Here is a 15,857-nt window from a genome sequence, read left to right on the forward strand (position 1 = left end):
GTCAGTGTATGCAGCACTGTTTCCTACCAGGCTCTGGTCTGTGTAGTTGATCGCAGTGCTTGTAATGCAGGATGTTATCTGTGCATTGTATGTGACTTAAATGCTAGCGCTGTTTGCCTGTACTTTCATTTCTGACTGTCAGCCTTTTCCTGTCCCTGTTCTTCTGCTACAGCCCTTGCGGTGCGGTGTTGCAGGGTGTTTATTACCTCACAGTAAACGTGGTTTTTCTGTGTGGGAGGTCACATACGCTCCGTTCACACTCCTCATGTCGGAGAGCGAACGAGGATATCCTCTTCCAGCTATAATGTACTGATATCATGTGCAGTTAGCGGAGGGATATGTAGACGCTGAGGGTTTATGGAGGGCATGTTGTATTATATATCACGCCCCATTTCTGTCACTGTGCCTGCACAAAAAAAAAAGAAAAAAAGGGGACCGCCCTCGGCTGGCTAAGATGCTTACAGCCTTTGTGGACAACGCCCCCTGCGTTTCCCCATAGGGGTTATCGCAGCCTGTGGTGGTCTCATCACATGCAGGGGTCCCTGGACAGTTGATGGTACCCCAGTGTATCCTGTTTTTCGCCCCCCCCCCCAGGTCTCGCAGGAGCCTGTGTGGGTGAATTTATTGTCCAAATGGTATAGCACCTGATGGACGTTTTACAGGGGGAGTTACCATTTCGGCCTTCTAAACGGCCTTCCGGGTCTCAGACGGGTAAAGACATGACGTCTGATGACGGTGACATTATTGACTTTTTCAGACACGAGCCCCTTAGTGCAAAGGAGGCGTAGTCTGGGTCTAAAGTCTATATACCTGGCCGCCTACGGGCAGTCCGTGCGGCTTTGGTTATTACATATCCCCCGTGGCTAAATCCAAATATGCCTTCTTTAAGGATAAGGGTGTTGCCACTGTAATTCCTCTATCTGGTCAGGTGGATCATTTAGAGGAGGCGTGGAAAATCCGGGTAAGCGGTTCCAGCCTCAAAAACGGTTGACCTTTTGCATACCCCTTTTGCGGATAATTACATTTCCGAATGGGAGTTACCTTTACGGGTAGATTCTCATGTTACACGCCTAGTGAGGAGTGCTACGTTGCCCATGCCCTCCAGGTCCTCTTTGAAGGAGGTTCCAGATTGCAAGGTGCAAATATATCTAAAATCCAATATTCCCTTGCTGGAGGGGCTTCCAGGCCGGCTATGGCCGTGTGCTGGGGGGCCAGAGCCGTGGAACACTGAGTAGGTAACTGGATCTCTGCACACTGACTCTCCAGCAGAGCAGGTGGATAGTGGCAAATTCTCAGAGACTTTGCCACGTTCATAATGAGACGGTCTTACATATAGCCTACTCCTTTCCAGAATCTCCTCGGCAGCAGTAGCGGCTTGCCGCTCCCTGTGGTTGCGCTCTTGGAAAGCGGACGCAGATTCCATTTGGAATGCTTTGCCTTTTACGGGACAAGTCCTGTTTGACCCTCGTCTGGACGCAATTGTGGCCCTGCAGGCAGCAGCTACGTCTGCGTGTCTGCCATCGGCTACAGTCCCATCAGGGTCTGGGACTTTTTCTTTTCGGCCCTGTGAGGCCAGGGTAAGTCTAAAATACAGCTTTCCAAGAGTCAGTAGCCAGGAAATCTGCTCAGCCATAAGAACAGGCTTGGAGTACAAGACGTCCTACTCCCAAGTTGGACTATAAGCCTTCAGCCTCACGGGACGGGCCTCCTCTCGGGAGCCCCCAGAGTTGGAGGCCGGCTTCTCCGGTTCGCCCAGTGCTGGTGTCTAACCACCACGGACACTGGGGTAAGAGAAGTATTTTGTTGAAGGTATGTCCTCTCCTCCCGGTAAAAGCCTCCCAGACGGTTTTTCGTTACAGGTCTTCTGTCAATTCAGGACAAGGCCCTGTAATTTTTGAGGGTGTTACACTCTATGCTCCAGGCAGGAGTTATAGTACCTATTCCGTTGCCCCAAAGGGGAACGAGGTATTACTCCATCCTCTTTCTGGTACAGACACCCAATGGGTCTTACCAGGACATTCTCAACCTCGAATCCTTCAACAAATTCTTAAGGGTTCATCGGTTCGGGAGGGGGACCCTGCATTCCATCATTCAATGGAGCCTGGGAATTTTGTTTTGGTGTTGGATATATTCAGGGTGACTACCTGAATATCCCTCTTTTCTTAGCACACCAGTGTTTTCCTCAGGTTCGCAGTGGTCGAAAAGCATTTCCAGTTTCTGGCATTGCCCCTTGGTCTGGCCTCACGGTTTACCAGGGTCATGGTAGTTATGGCAGCCCACCTGCGGATGCAGGGGGTCCGCTTGTTACCCTATCCGAGTGACCTCCTGAGACCACGGTCTCCAGAGATACTTCAGTGCCATATGCAACGGACAATATCTGTGTTGCTACGTTAGGGCTGACTGATAAACTGGAAATGGTCCTCTCTGATTCTTCACAGAGGATGCTCCATATCCCAACATCTGAGGATCTTTGTGATTGAGAAAAAGATCTCTGCATTATAGGCAAAGGTACGCAGTTGCCTGCAGAGTCGCCGAGTGTCTATTCACTTGGCAATGTGGTTCCTGAGTTCCAGGGTGTCGCTGTTCGACATGGTGGAGAGTACCCAGCTTCACTCTAAAGAACTTGATCCTCTCCGGATGGGATGGGTTGCACCATAGGATAAAGTCAATAGGCTTTCCCCGGAGGTTTGTCTCTCTCTGGCCTGGTGGCTGCAGAAAGCTCACCTAAACAAGGGGCACCCCTTTGGGATTGCGGACAGGGTCCTTCTGACGACGGACGCCAGTATCCGTGGCTGGGAAGCAGTGGCGGGTCCATACTTGTTCCAGGGCAGGTGGACACCAGTAGTTTTTGCGCTTCCCATAAACATCTGAGAACTCTGAGCAGTATTCAAGGTTCTCCAGCATGCAGGACAGGTCCTCCACGGAAATACCGTGCAGGTACAGTCTGACAACGCCATCATGATGGCTTATGTAAACCACCTAGGAGGTTCCCGAAGTCAGGCGACACTAACAGTGGTGTCCCGAATTCTGGCTTGGGTGGAAGGCTATATCCCTGCCGTCATCGGCAGTGTTCATTCAGGAATCCTCAGATGGAAAACAGGCTTTCTCAGCCGTCAAGACGTGCATTCAGGGAAATGTCCTCTTTATCAGGAGGTGTTCAATCTTCTGGTGAACAAGTGGAGCCTTTCAGAGATGAGACTCTTCTGATAGACGTAGGTAGGTCGAGTGGACCTTCCAAGTTGTGTACCTCGTCCCTCCGTTATCCCTTCTTCCTCCAGTAATAGCAAGAAGGAGGCACGCTCCTGCTGATAGCTCCAGCGTAGGCCAGATGGCACTATTACTCAGATCTTCGGAGCCTCTCAGTTAACACTCCGAAGCTGTTGCCTCTACGCCCGGACCTGTTGTCTCAGGATCCTGGCTGATACCCAGACCTGGGTTGTCTGTCCTTGACGGTGTGGTGGTGGAGACTGCCCTCTTAAGGTCTAGGAGTTTTTCCAGCTCTATAGTTAACAGGGGCTCTGTCCATGCTAAGAGCTCGGAAGTTTTTATCTGCAAGAATTTACCATTAGGTATGGTATACTTTCTTTCAGGTGTCGCCCTAGAGGCTAGGCTCCTCGGGTATTCCGGATATCCAGAGGTTGGCTTTCCTACAGGTGGGCTTAGATAACGGTCTTCGCCTTGCTTACCTGAAGGTGCAGGTTTCTGCCCTGTTAGTACGGTTTCAGTGTAGGATTGCTACTCTTCCTGATGTCCGCACCTTTGTGCAGGGTGTACGTTATATTCAGCATCCCTTTGTTCCACCTGTGGCTCCTTGGGATTTGGCTGTGGTCCTTAGGGCTCTCTGAGGACCGCCATTTGATCCACTGGGCTCAGTGGATTTCAAATGGCTTACTACTAGGACTGTATTCCTTCTGGCTCTTAATTTGGCCAGTAGGATCTCAGAATGGGAGGCTCTGTCATGTAGACCTCCCTTTTTCTCATCTTTCCTAGGAACAGGGCAGTGCTTGCCTTTACTTCCCCAGTCCTGTCTGCTGGTGAGGCCTATTTGGCTGTGGTACGGGCGCTAAGAATTTAAGTTGACCGTACCAGTCCATTTAGGAAATCAGACTTTCGGTTTTGTCCTTTCTGGTTTCCATAAAAAGGGTTGGCGTGCCACTATGCTAACTTTGGCAGGATGGATTCACAGGTCTTCCTTTTCCATCCTCTATTAAAGCTCTTCCACTAGGTCTGTGGGTCCTTCGTGGGCAGCTCGACGTGGCGCCTCAGCGGTGATTGACAGCCACGTGGTCATCTGTCCATATTTTTGTAAGGTATTATGCTTTTGATACCTTCGCCTCTCAGGATGCTTCCTTTCGGCGGCGGATTCTCCTTACAGCACAGGAGCGTCCCCACCCTTAAAGGATACTGCTTTGGGACATCCCCAAGGTATCCTGTGGATACCCTATGGACCCTGAAGTAGAAAATATGAGATATGGTAAGAACTTACCCTTGTTATCTCTATTTCTACGAAGTCCATAGGGTTCCACAGGACTCCCGCCCTGTCGCACCTGTACTGCAGACGGGCTTTGATCTGGTCACCGGTTTCTCCGTCTCCTTCTGGTGAGAATGTGATTCTTGTGTGTTCCAGACTGTCTTCTCTCTCTTTTTTGCTCCTGCTCCGGCCTATGGCTTGTAACGAAACTGAGTGGCCTGAGGCTCGGGGGCGGGGTATAGGAGAGGGACCCCAGTGCATCCTGGGAGGCTGAAAATGTAACTCTGTGGTGCCTGGATGTCTGCCGCCATCGCCTATACCCCAAGGTATCCTGTGGAACCCTATGGACTTCGTTGAAATAGAGATAACAAGGGTAAGTTCTTACCATATCTCATATTTTTTGCAATCTCAATAAAATCATTACTATATTCACTGGAGTATACATTGTGCTAGTCATTTCATTATTATGTGAAATGTTAGAATTACTTCACATCCAAGGGTAAAATCAGGTTGATTTTGCCTTTTTAAATGACTGCTACTTTAAAATATCAGGCAGTCTCGCACGGTACTCTCCAATGCCTGCAGTTCAGACACAGTTACCCCCTAGCCTGCAATTCTATTGAACAACTATCTATATAAAATAAACCTATATCGCCATATAAACATTCTTGTTTTGCAGTTGTTCACCACATGCTTACTCTTTCTATTTTATTTATTTCTACAGTATGTAAAAGACAACCAGATAAAGAAAAAGCTGCTTTCCCCAGTGACTTTATGTCCTGGCTTTCTGGTTTTTGCACTAAAACAGTCAATACTTAGACTATTAGTACTTGGGGAAGCAGTTAATGGACTTGACATTAGGAAGGAGGCAAATTATCCTAACTTCCTAGAGGCTGTAACAAGCATTTGCTACACTTTTTTTTATTTGCTTTAACAGCGTTCAAAGCACATTCATTAATTTGTCTCAAAGCTTCACTGCAGCATAGTGGTCCGTTCAATTACAAGTAATGCAAGATCGTTTGTTCTGGCGCAATGTGCGCATAAATCTTAGATTTAGGTGGCTTGATCTTTGCATTTCAATAAGAAATGTCTGCTTCGGTTTTGGCTTGGATCTTCCCGCCAAGTTTAGATCTCTTAACGAGGCAAACGTCATCTTTCACGGACATTTTGGCACAGATGTCCGGGAAAGATGAAATTTTAACTGTTTTTAAGATGATTTGCCTTGTTCTGGCTCCTTCTGAGAACTGAACTTGGTGGGAAGATTCAAGACAAAATTGAACCACACTTCTCTAATTTTAATACTCCCACCCCCTCCCCCAATGGGGCTGCAAACTGAAATGGGCAATGTACAGCTGATTTGGTGGCAAAGTAGGGTGCCATTGCCGGCGTTTAAATGTTGTTGCTACTGTACATCATCAGCATTGCTTCTAATTGAATTAATCTCATAGTATACTCCTATTGTATTTTCTCAGAGTAGGCTATTGAGTTGAAAAACACTCGTGTCTGTCCAGGTCCATGTAGCCTTTGTTATTTTGTATTTATTTGTTGCCTTTTAAATGATAAAATTAGTTCTTTAACAAAGAAAATCCTAGTAAATTTGTTACAATACCCCAGCAACATAATGAATGGTTTGACTAGATAATGTTCAGGATAGCTAATAAAGACCCAATCTAGGCCTTTCCAGTTTTGCAAGCTGTTTATTTACTGTTGCAGCCATCTTGTCAACCGGGGGCACTTCCTTCTTTCTGTGAACGTTATAGCTTCATAGTGGCACGCACTGGTTGCTAATATGAGGAATGCAGGAATCCACATATTTAGCGGCTGATTCAATTATGGGAGTTGTGCCGGCGATTTGCGTGATGTGCCCTTGTAATGGGGTTAGAATGCTGGCCATGGCTTCCTAAATAGCACACTTTCATTAGCGGCCCCACAGTGGTGCATACTTGTATGCATAATGATTGAGCTACCATATGTATGGCTTATGTGCACACATCATGTCATCGACCCCTCAGTGTTAGAGGGTGGGACAGGTCCCTTGAAAGTACGCAGTAGTTATTGAGCTCTAGCGACTGGCGTCTCTTCTTGGTGGTTGTGACCCATAAATTGGGAATAATAAAACTATGCCTGCTTTGCATTTAATATTGCCATTTGAGATTTCAGGGATCAAAGCTGCCAAGAATCTGCGCTTTAGGAAACGGCCCTTAGAATCGATTAGATGTATCTACTCAGTAATTTTGGGGTATTTGATCGTATGAAGGCAATAAAAATTAATTGCTTGCAACACAATATGCACCTTTCCTTTTTTGTGTCTATTATTTAAGATACATATATTTGCATATTTTAATTTTTGTAGATTAATAGAACCTATGTGCACATGTTCCACCTGGCACATTTGCACAATATTCCATTGTTATAGTCCTGTATCCTTAGCGTAAGTAAATACAGTATTTCATTAATGGCACAAAGTAACATGGAGCCATTGTGCTCATGTGAAGAAGCCACTCCAGCATGTGTTCTGGAATTGTGTGGAGTTTTGTTTCATCTCACGGGAATTCGTTTTTACTATTTTTTATTTTTTTATTTAAGTTCCCTATGTGCGAAATGACAAGGTCTGTGAAGCCATGGCAAATCTTTGTAGTAGACTATATAAAATGTACTTTGCCGCAGGCACTGGTTAGCAACTTTTTTTCCCTTATTTATAAATATTTTCATTGTATTCTGTAATAGTTTGAATTTCCTTTGTCGTTTTACAGGTTACTGAAGTTGTGATGATTTATGATGCTGAAAAACAGAGGCCACGAGGTAAATAAAGGCTGATCCATTTTGCTTTCCAATTTCTATCATCATTCTCTTCATTTAGATGGCAAACAATTTTACATTGATTAGAGCTTTACACATTGCCTGTCTGCACATGCCCAGGGGTTTAATCCCTGCTCCATTCTGCATTGGAGATGTTTTACTATTATGTACAAACTGACAGCATATGTAAATTGAACTGGAAATGACTATATGTATTTTCAGCATTTTCCACAGGCCTATTTCTGCTGCAGGATGCATTTGGGTCATTTGCAAGCTGTGACGTTTGTGTCTCAGACATCTGACATATTTCACTTGACATAAACTATTTTTTTTTCTAGCTGCCATCTTTGCTTTTCCTTTGTTACACATGGATGGTCCTTCTGAAATACCGGCGCACCAATCAGAATCCTGGGTATTCTGCATTGCGTGTGTGGACCATTGTGCAAGTGTCCTGTTGATGTCTTCTCTTTGTTATACAATTCAGTTTTCCCCCTCCTGAGCCCAGGTCACATGCTGGTGCTGGCCACAGTACATCCATCGCCTGCCTGTTCCATGCATACAGTCAAAATTGTTTGCCTTCTGAATGCACTCCTAATCTTTTCATCATTAAGACACCCATATGGTAGAGTGCTCCTTACATTTTAAGCTAAGTTATAGTTTGTTCTTCATTTTACATTCTTATTCATGTAGGTTACAGTAAAGTATTGTTAAGTTGTTTGTTTTTGTTTGACTGTGATTAATGTTATCTCTCTAGCTTTTTTTCTCTAGGTGTTTAAGCTCTATCACTCAGGTACAGGCCAGTTCAGTTAGATAAGGCGTGGGCGCGATGAGTTTGGTGTAAATGAAGTGTCAGCAGTTTTAGATACTATTTTTTATTTTATCTGTGTTGTTTTTTTGTTCTTTGTGGCTTTGAAACTTAAACAGTTGTAGCCTAGGTTCATATTCCCTGTAGTAGTCTGCATTTCACACACCACAGTTATTTTGTTTCCGTTTTATTTGTAAATTAATCACAAACTCTTTAAGAAGTTTATTCTGAGTTGTTGTTTTTTTTAATGTGAAATATTTGTGGTAAGAAATTGGAGCATTATTTGTAAATGGCAAGTAAGAATGCCAATAATCTCCTAATAGCACTTGTCTGTTTCTTAATTTATTTGCAATGCAAAATTCTATGATTGGAGATTTTATTTTAACTTTCTAGATCTATTGTTAAATATTGCTGTTCTAGTTATTTATCCTTGCTTCCCTTGATAAGACAAGCAGGTGCCAGTTAGAGAATTGATGAACCGTTTAAGAGATGGACTTTAAACTGGTTTGAGAATACGGATTTTCTATGTAATTTAGTACAAGTTGGTTTAGGTGCAACCCTGCTGATGCTTCGTTTACACCTCACTCCCTGTAGTGTGGGAAATGTAAAAACCTCCTGTACTTTGAGTATTATTTTCATGTCTTACTCTTGCTGCTGACTGCAGATTTTATCCTGCTGGATCTCAGCTTGGCCTGTATCTGTGTGTATTCATATAGCTTTTTCTCCAATACAGACTCTGGGCTTTTCCAAAACTGTTGGGAAAGCTTAGATAGTCCTTAGCTGTTATAGATATTGTAGCTCTGTTTTAACGCTTTTGAACAATATATGGCTGCTGTCAGCACTAGCTGCAAGCAAAATGCCACTAAGGAGGAAGCAGCAGGACTGCACAGCGACTTCACAGCACATAGCCCTCACTAAAGCGAAACGCTGATTAAATAAAAGCATTTGATAATGTTCTTTCTTCATCAGTCACTAGGTTAAAACTATGCTTCTTGTGACTAGAACAATTATTTCCCCATCTACAATTCTTCTCACAACTCTGTATACATTGTGCTGTGCCTGGAATTGCTGCAGTCTGATCCTGCTGCTGAAGCCTTGGTTCTGCTCCTAATACTGTTCATCATCCTGTTTTGTGTCACAACACCCTGCTACCTTGATTCACTCTTCGTCGTTGGCTAGGTTTTGGATTTATAACTTTCGAGGACGAACAATCAGTGGACCAGGCTGTCAACATGCATTTTCACGACATCATGGGCAAAAAAGTGTGTAGTTGTAGTTTTATTTTACCTTAAGACTGAACTAAGTCTTGGGTAGCAGTCCGTGTCCTTGGTGATTGGCCGATACTGTTTTGCGCTCTAGGGTGGTGTGGGGTGGAAGCTTAGGTGAGAATATTTTTGGTGTTTTAAAAGAGATGAGATATTACCTTGATTTATTCAAAATCCAGTGACTGCTCGTTTTACGTCACTTATGATGTCAGGATGTATGGCCCTCAAGTACACACTGCTGCCTAAGGCTTGGTTTCATGCCACTCCTTCTGACGTCATTTGTACTTCAAATTTTGACACTGGGTATGGGTTTAAAATATGAACGGAATTTCTTACTTTCAATTTCTTAGACCTCAGGAAGGACTGGTCGCTGTTATTGTTTCATTACTGGGTCACTTACTGTTAATATTTGGTACAAAATGTTTTCAGTAGTTTAACCATTCTGCAGTAAAGTGATCTATTCATACTGTGTTGCCAGGACTTTCAGAAAATGTAGTTCCATCTCCCACATTGAGAGCTTTAGTAATGAAGTATAGTCACACAAATAAGTACAAGTTACAAAAAGAACTGTAGTTGGTAGGTTAAGTGGGGAGTCGCCTATGTGCACCCCCCTTTTGAAGTATAGAAAATGTTAGGTGCAGCTTATATTGGTATATTACTCTTTAATCATTTTGCTAAAACTTCAATTGACTGTTTAAGAATAAGTATATTATAAATTTATGCTTTAAAATGGACATTTTCATCAATATTCAAAAGTTCATTTCTTTATTTTAAGCATACATTTAAAAGATAATTAAACTCAAAAGTGAAAAAAAAGCTTTGTGGCATATCCAAAGTAAAAACGAGTCCCAAAAGCTCATCAAGATCCAATCTCTGCCTTAAAATCTTGCACCCAAAGCACCTCTGCATGCTTTTGGCCACTTCTTCTGGTAGTATGCTCCAGTGGATGAGAAGACAGTTATTAGGATGGAGATGCGTATGGTATCTTTTGCTGGTCTCCCCTAGTTCTTTTTGATCTGGATTTTTGTTTTTTGAGACCGATATTGTCCAACAAAAACATGCAACGAGTGGAGCAGTTACGTGGAGTGAACAATACGCAGGGGAACCTGCTGTTTAGTCTTAAAGCCAGACCCTAAATAAGACGTTTTGGGACCAAATGTAACTTTCAGATTTTGGTGGCATTCATTTTACAGTTTTTGCTGTAGCTTTTTGTTTTTGCCTTTTTATTACGGTAGTTTGTCTCAGTGGCCTGAGACTTGGCGCTATGCTAGCATTAATAGGTATTTAGTATTAATGTTTAATAGCAATCATGCCTCCATAATTCAGCTACTCGTGCCCAGGACTGTGGAAAGAATGTGCCGGACAAACTTTATCCTTTCCAGCAATGCGGGCTACAGCAAAGTCCATATATTGTATCTATTATAGTCTGTTCTGTGTCCCTGGTTTTAACATTTAGTACAGGTAGATCATTTATGGCTGAGAACACTTTTTCGTGAATATAGACCTATAAAAAAGTGCGCAGCAACCAAAGAAAACATTGTTCAGTTATAATTTAATTTTATCTAGTTTCAAAGGAAGCCACATATTAGTTTTTCCAACATGTAGTAAGGGCTAGAATTCATCTGGGTAACAACACAGTATGAAGAATATGCTTCTTATTGACCAAACTGTCCATTTTGTATTACTTGCATGTTTTGTTTACTTTTTTTGTTAGATATAGTGTAAGATTCTCTTACCACATCCATTCCCTCTGACATTATTTGCGAATTAATTAAATTGAGATTCTTAAAGCGTTAGCCCGGGGAAGGTAAGTCTTTATCTTCCATTAGTTATTTCTGATACAGCCAATCAGCAGTCTCCCTAGAAACACTCCAGCCCCATCCTCTTATGGGATTCTCAAATGTGAGCAGAGTTATCTGTTGGATGCAGTGCACCTGTATCTCGCTCTGGTAAATGCCAGTAAAAAGCCTTGTCTGGTCATCCACAGGGTTCTACCATCTAATTAAGAGTTGTTTTATAGCTGTTATTATTTTTGAGCATCTTAGAAGTCCCTAGTTTTCCACCCAATTATGACTCTCTATCAAGCCATATATTGTACATGTTAAGTATTTCACTTATACACGTATAATCCTTCATTTATATAATTAAAGTAATAAGCTAAGTTTAGTTGTAAGTATAAGTTTGGGTATAGTGGGAGGGGTGAGGGCAGGAACCATTGAGCTATTCTTTGACCAGAATCTGTCTTTGTTTAGGTGGAAGTGAAACGTGCGGAGCCTCGTGACAGTAAAAGCCAATCTCCTGGCTCTCCAGGATCCAACCAATGGGGTAGTAGAGCCATGCAAAGTGCAGCCAATGGATGGTCAGGACAAACTCCTCCCACGTGGCAGCAGAGTTACAGTCCTCAAGGTGAGATTGTCCGGGAATTATATTGATTAAAATGAATGCTGTTGGAAGGTAAATCCTTACCTTCATTCTTTTAAAAATGTTTCTTCATGGTCCCTAGAGATCCACAGGGATGCCACGGGGGAAAATGTGGTTGGGGTGATCCAGGCACCAAACAGTTAAGCTTACAGCTCGCAGGATGCCTCTGGTCCTCCTCCACATGTACCCCGGCCCTGGCCACAGGCATTCAGTTTTTAGTGTGGTGCAGCAGGATTCAGACGCACCTAACGGGTAGTCCCAAGCTTTTTATTTAGTTTTTTTATTTTAATTTAGAGCAAGCAGCGCTCGGTGTCCTAAAGGACGCCTATGCTGCTGCTCCACCAACCCCCGCCTGCACCGCAACACCAGTAACCGGACTTTTGACTTCGGCGGGCACCAGCGGAGCTTGGCTAGCGGCGATGCTGAGACCTGGGAGGGACTTCAAAGTTGGTTACGCTTCAATAAACAATGAAAAAAAAAAAAGCATACTAGCAGAACTTTTGGTGTATTAAACGACCCATGAACTTCAACAAAAAATGTAATACAGAAATAACTAAATGTGAGTAATTTTCAAACCATTAAGATTAAACTGGAATTATGATTGCATATGAAAATGTTGCTTTATGGTAATGGGTGTGTTTAAGAATCATTTTTGCGAAGTGGTCCTTGCTATGGTTTATCCATCTCCCCAAGTGTACGGCATTACAAATTAATGCTCAGTGCCTGAAATTGTGCTAGAGATAAATGATGGATCAGAAGCCCTTATTTGTGACACATGTTTTATTGGAGAGACCTAGGGGTCTATTTACGAAGCAGTGTTAGGAGACAGTGGTGATAAGATGCCAGCCAATCCGCTCCCAACTGCCATCTCAAAGGCTGTTTGAAAAATGACAATTGGGAGCTGATTGGCTGGCACCTTATCACCATTCGCTCTCTCTCCTAACACTGCTGAGTAAATAGACCCCCTAGACACCTATGCTTGTTTGAATTGGGCAAGCAGTAGTCTGGCTTTCAGCACCATGGTGATCATGGGTGCTTAGTGGCTCACAGGCAAGTCATTCGTTCTCTGGTTTACACCTTCCCTTGGAATACATCTAGTATTCTGTTTTCATGCTTTTCAAAATCTTTTAAAAGTTTCTTCTTCAGGGTCCATAGGGTTTTTGTTGTAGACTTGGTACAGTCAATATCGGGTATTTCTCGTAATGGTATTCTGACAAGATCTTAAAGTGCTCTTAGATTAGTACTTTACTACTTAGCATAAGTTCTAAAATGCAGTTAGGCAACTATTGATATGACCTGCTTTGAAATATATAACAAAGGATACTTACAAACTATAAGTAATACAGCCATTTATCAGATTAAAAGCATACTAATGGGTTAATATGAACAGGATGATCTAATTTAATGGTCCATGTGATTATTGGCATCCCTCTGTACGTGGAGAACAAGCATGTAAGCTTGCGAGCAGGGCCCTCTTACATTTGTCTGTTACTACCCAGTTTTGTTCTATTAATGTTTCCAATTGTAAAGCACAACATAATATGCTGCTCTATATAAGAAACTGTCAATAAATAATCAATGTGCTAGTGCATATCAGTAATTAGCCATATATAGTTTGACTTGCTCACTACTTTTGGGCGATTGTCCCTAGAAAGTATAAAGGTGTGTACAGTAACTCGGTATGTTTTTTTATTTACTTGTAGTTGGATAACACTAATTTGATCTTAAATTCTAACTGTTGCTCAAGCTGTGAAACTATAAAATATAAATACAGAAAACCTTTAAAACGCATATATTTTGATAAATGTAAACATCAGCCTGTACTGTATTTTTAAGAAGAGCAGAGTGGATGGACACCAGAATTGGCCTCTGCATTGGATTGACACAGGAATTTTAATTTTAAGACCAGCTCTTACCTCTCGGATCACCCAAATAGGAGCAAGCCAGTTTTTTGTTTTTTTTTTCAGTTACCTCTGCAACAAGGTGCAGCCATTTATTATGCTGCCTATGACAGCGTTAAATTATTTTGAGTAAAGAAAAATATAGATCTAGATTTAATTCAACTATAACTGCCATACACTTTGTGCTAGAATCCAGAGTCGAGTGCTGTAGACCACACCATACTGCTGCCACACCCCTTTTTTACCAGCCAGATATGGGACTGGGTTACCACCACCGCAAATCCTGTTTGGTTTCTGCATAAGACAGCGATCTCTCCCCATACAATGGAAAGAGGGCAGTGGTGTGCTAGGGATTGTCACCGGGTATTGCAAACCTAAAGACGCAGTCTCAGGTGACGGTTTAAGCTGGGTACACACCTATACAATCATCGGGCCATTCATCCAATATCGAGAGAACGGGCGTTGGATTGTATAGGTGTGTACGATGTCTCGATGCAGGAGCGTTAGCCGATAAACGGCTTTTAACGCTCCTGCAACGGTCGGGATCGGGAGGTCACATCTTATGTATGGTTTAATATTTATCAGTTTGACCGCCTGATCCCATAGAATCCCGCACACACTGTGCTATGTCTGCACAGTGTGTACGCGGCTGACGGGGTCACACTGGGGACAGACTGCACGACTGATCGGGACAGTTTCACCCGATCAGCCTGCAATCGAAAAAGTGTGGACCTAGCTTAAGAGTACAGTTGAGAATCTGCAGGATTCAGCTCCCTCAGGCAGTATCTGGGTTAGATGGGGAGCTGTTGAATGTACTACTATAACCCATCTGTCCTGGGCCCGAGAAAGAGGCAGAGCCAAATATCTGTTAGTTACAATACTATATTTTCTTCTGATAGAAAAGCCTGTCTTTAGCTGACCAGACAGGCTACCATAGCAATGACTATATCTCCTACCCAAGGAAAGTAATAGCATTGTTTAGGTCTTATTTCTCATGTATATTAGTTCACTCTACTCTTTCACTGTGTTCTATCCCCTGTCCCCTTTATTTTCTGTCTTTAATGTCAGACAAAAGGAGTAATACTAGAGCATGGTTGGGTGACTTCTGTGACATTTAGTCTAGCAAAGTCTGCACAAGGCTTAGCGAATGTTCCTAGAATCCTCCTGTTTAGCTAAGCTAGGCAGGCGTCATCATTCTGCTCTTGCCCAGTCATGGGTGAAATCTGGATCTGACCTGAAGAAGATTAATTAGCTGACCATTAAGAGAAGAATCTTGGGATTGATGACTTGGTTAGGACAGTTGTCGCACCCTCAGTATTCAGGACACACAGGAACTCCTCTCTCTCTTTAAGGGAAAGAAGACAGTTTGTTTTCCCTCCTTGATTTAATCAACGTGGACCTAACCTGATAAAAAATGTTTAAGATCTTAAGCCGGGTACACACTATGCAATCCACTGAACGATCTATCAGTCCGACGCGGATCGGAACAATAGGTTGCGCGGTTCCCATAGTGTGTGCGGACTATCTGCACGCTCCCACGGTCGCAAGTGATATTGTCTGGTCAGCCGTGCTGCATGGCCAACCAAACGACATCGCATGCGGCTCTGTTGCAGGTAATGAAGGATGGAGCGAGGGATCGTTCAGTCTATCATTACATCGCTCAATATGTACCTACGGTACGATATTTTTGCCCGTCGGGCTGACATATCGTCCGGGTACACATCAGCAAGTGTGTAACCAGCATTTAGACTGATCTTGATAATTTTTTCCCTTTCCAGAAGTGAATAAGGAAAAATTGGAATCTCTGCCAAGAGTAAATGCTCCTATAAGCGAGATAGTTTAAGACCACAACCATGCCTGTTCTAAATGCTGCTTTGCTTAAAGATGTTACAGATAGAAGATGCTAAAAATCCTTTTTTTGTGGCTGCTGGAGCCTACCTAGACCAATTCTGGCTTCTAACTTATTAACAGTGATAGATAATTGGTCAGGACAAGTTTCTGAAGGCCTACACACCGGCAAATCAAGCTCAGAATGAAGGCCTTGAATGCAGGCTTCATCGCAACTAGTGTTTCGGCCTCAATGTGGCAGATCTTCAAGACATGGGAAGCTGTCCCAGAATTCAAAAAAACTGTGGAGTCCCGTATGTTTGCAGGTAGTGACCTCTTTTGGTCTTAAGCTTTTGCATTTAACATTT

General features: G+C 43.0%; 1 protein-coding gene across 6 annotated transcripts in view; it reads left to right on the top strand.

Annotated features, from left to right (window-relative positions):
* The window catches only part of DAZAP1 (DAZ associated protein 1), a 39,475-nt gene that overhangs the window by 16,057 nt on the left and 7,561 nt on the right, over positions 1–15,857 (top strand). For all 6 annotated transcript variants that reach the window (XM_088460381.1, XM_088460382.1, XM_088460379.1 and 3 more), the window contains exons 6-8: positions 7,225–7,273; positions 9,255–9,337; positions 11,593–11,746. In XM_088460381.1, coding sequence (XP_088316507.1) covers positions 7,225–7,273; positions 9,255–9,337; positions 11,593–11,746 — 286 coding nt within the window. The remainder of the gene's footprint in view (positions 1–7,224; positions 7,274–9,254; positions 9,338–11,592; positions 11,747–15,857) is intronic.

The sequence above is a fragment of the Taudactylus pleione genome, unplaced genomic scaffold (assembly GCF_031769625.1).
Source record: "Taudactylus pleione unplaced genomic scaffold, aTauple2 ptg000044l, whole genome shotgun sequence".
Lineage (NCBI taxonomy): Eukaryota > Metazoa > Chordata > Amphibia > Anura > Myobatrachidae > Taudactylus > Taudactylus pleione.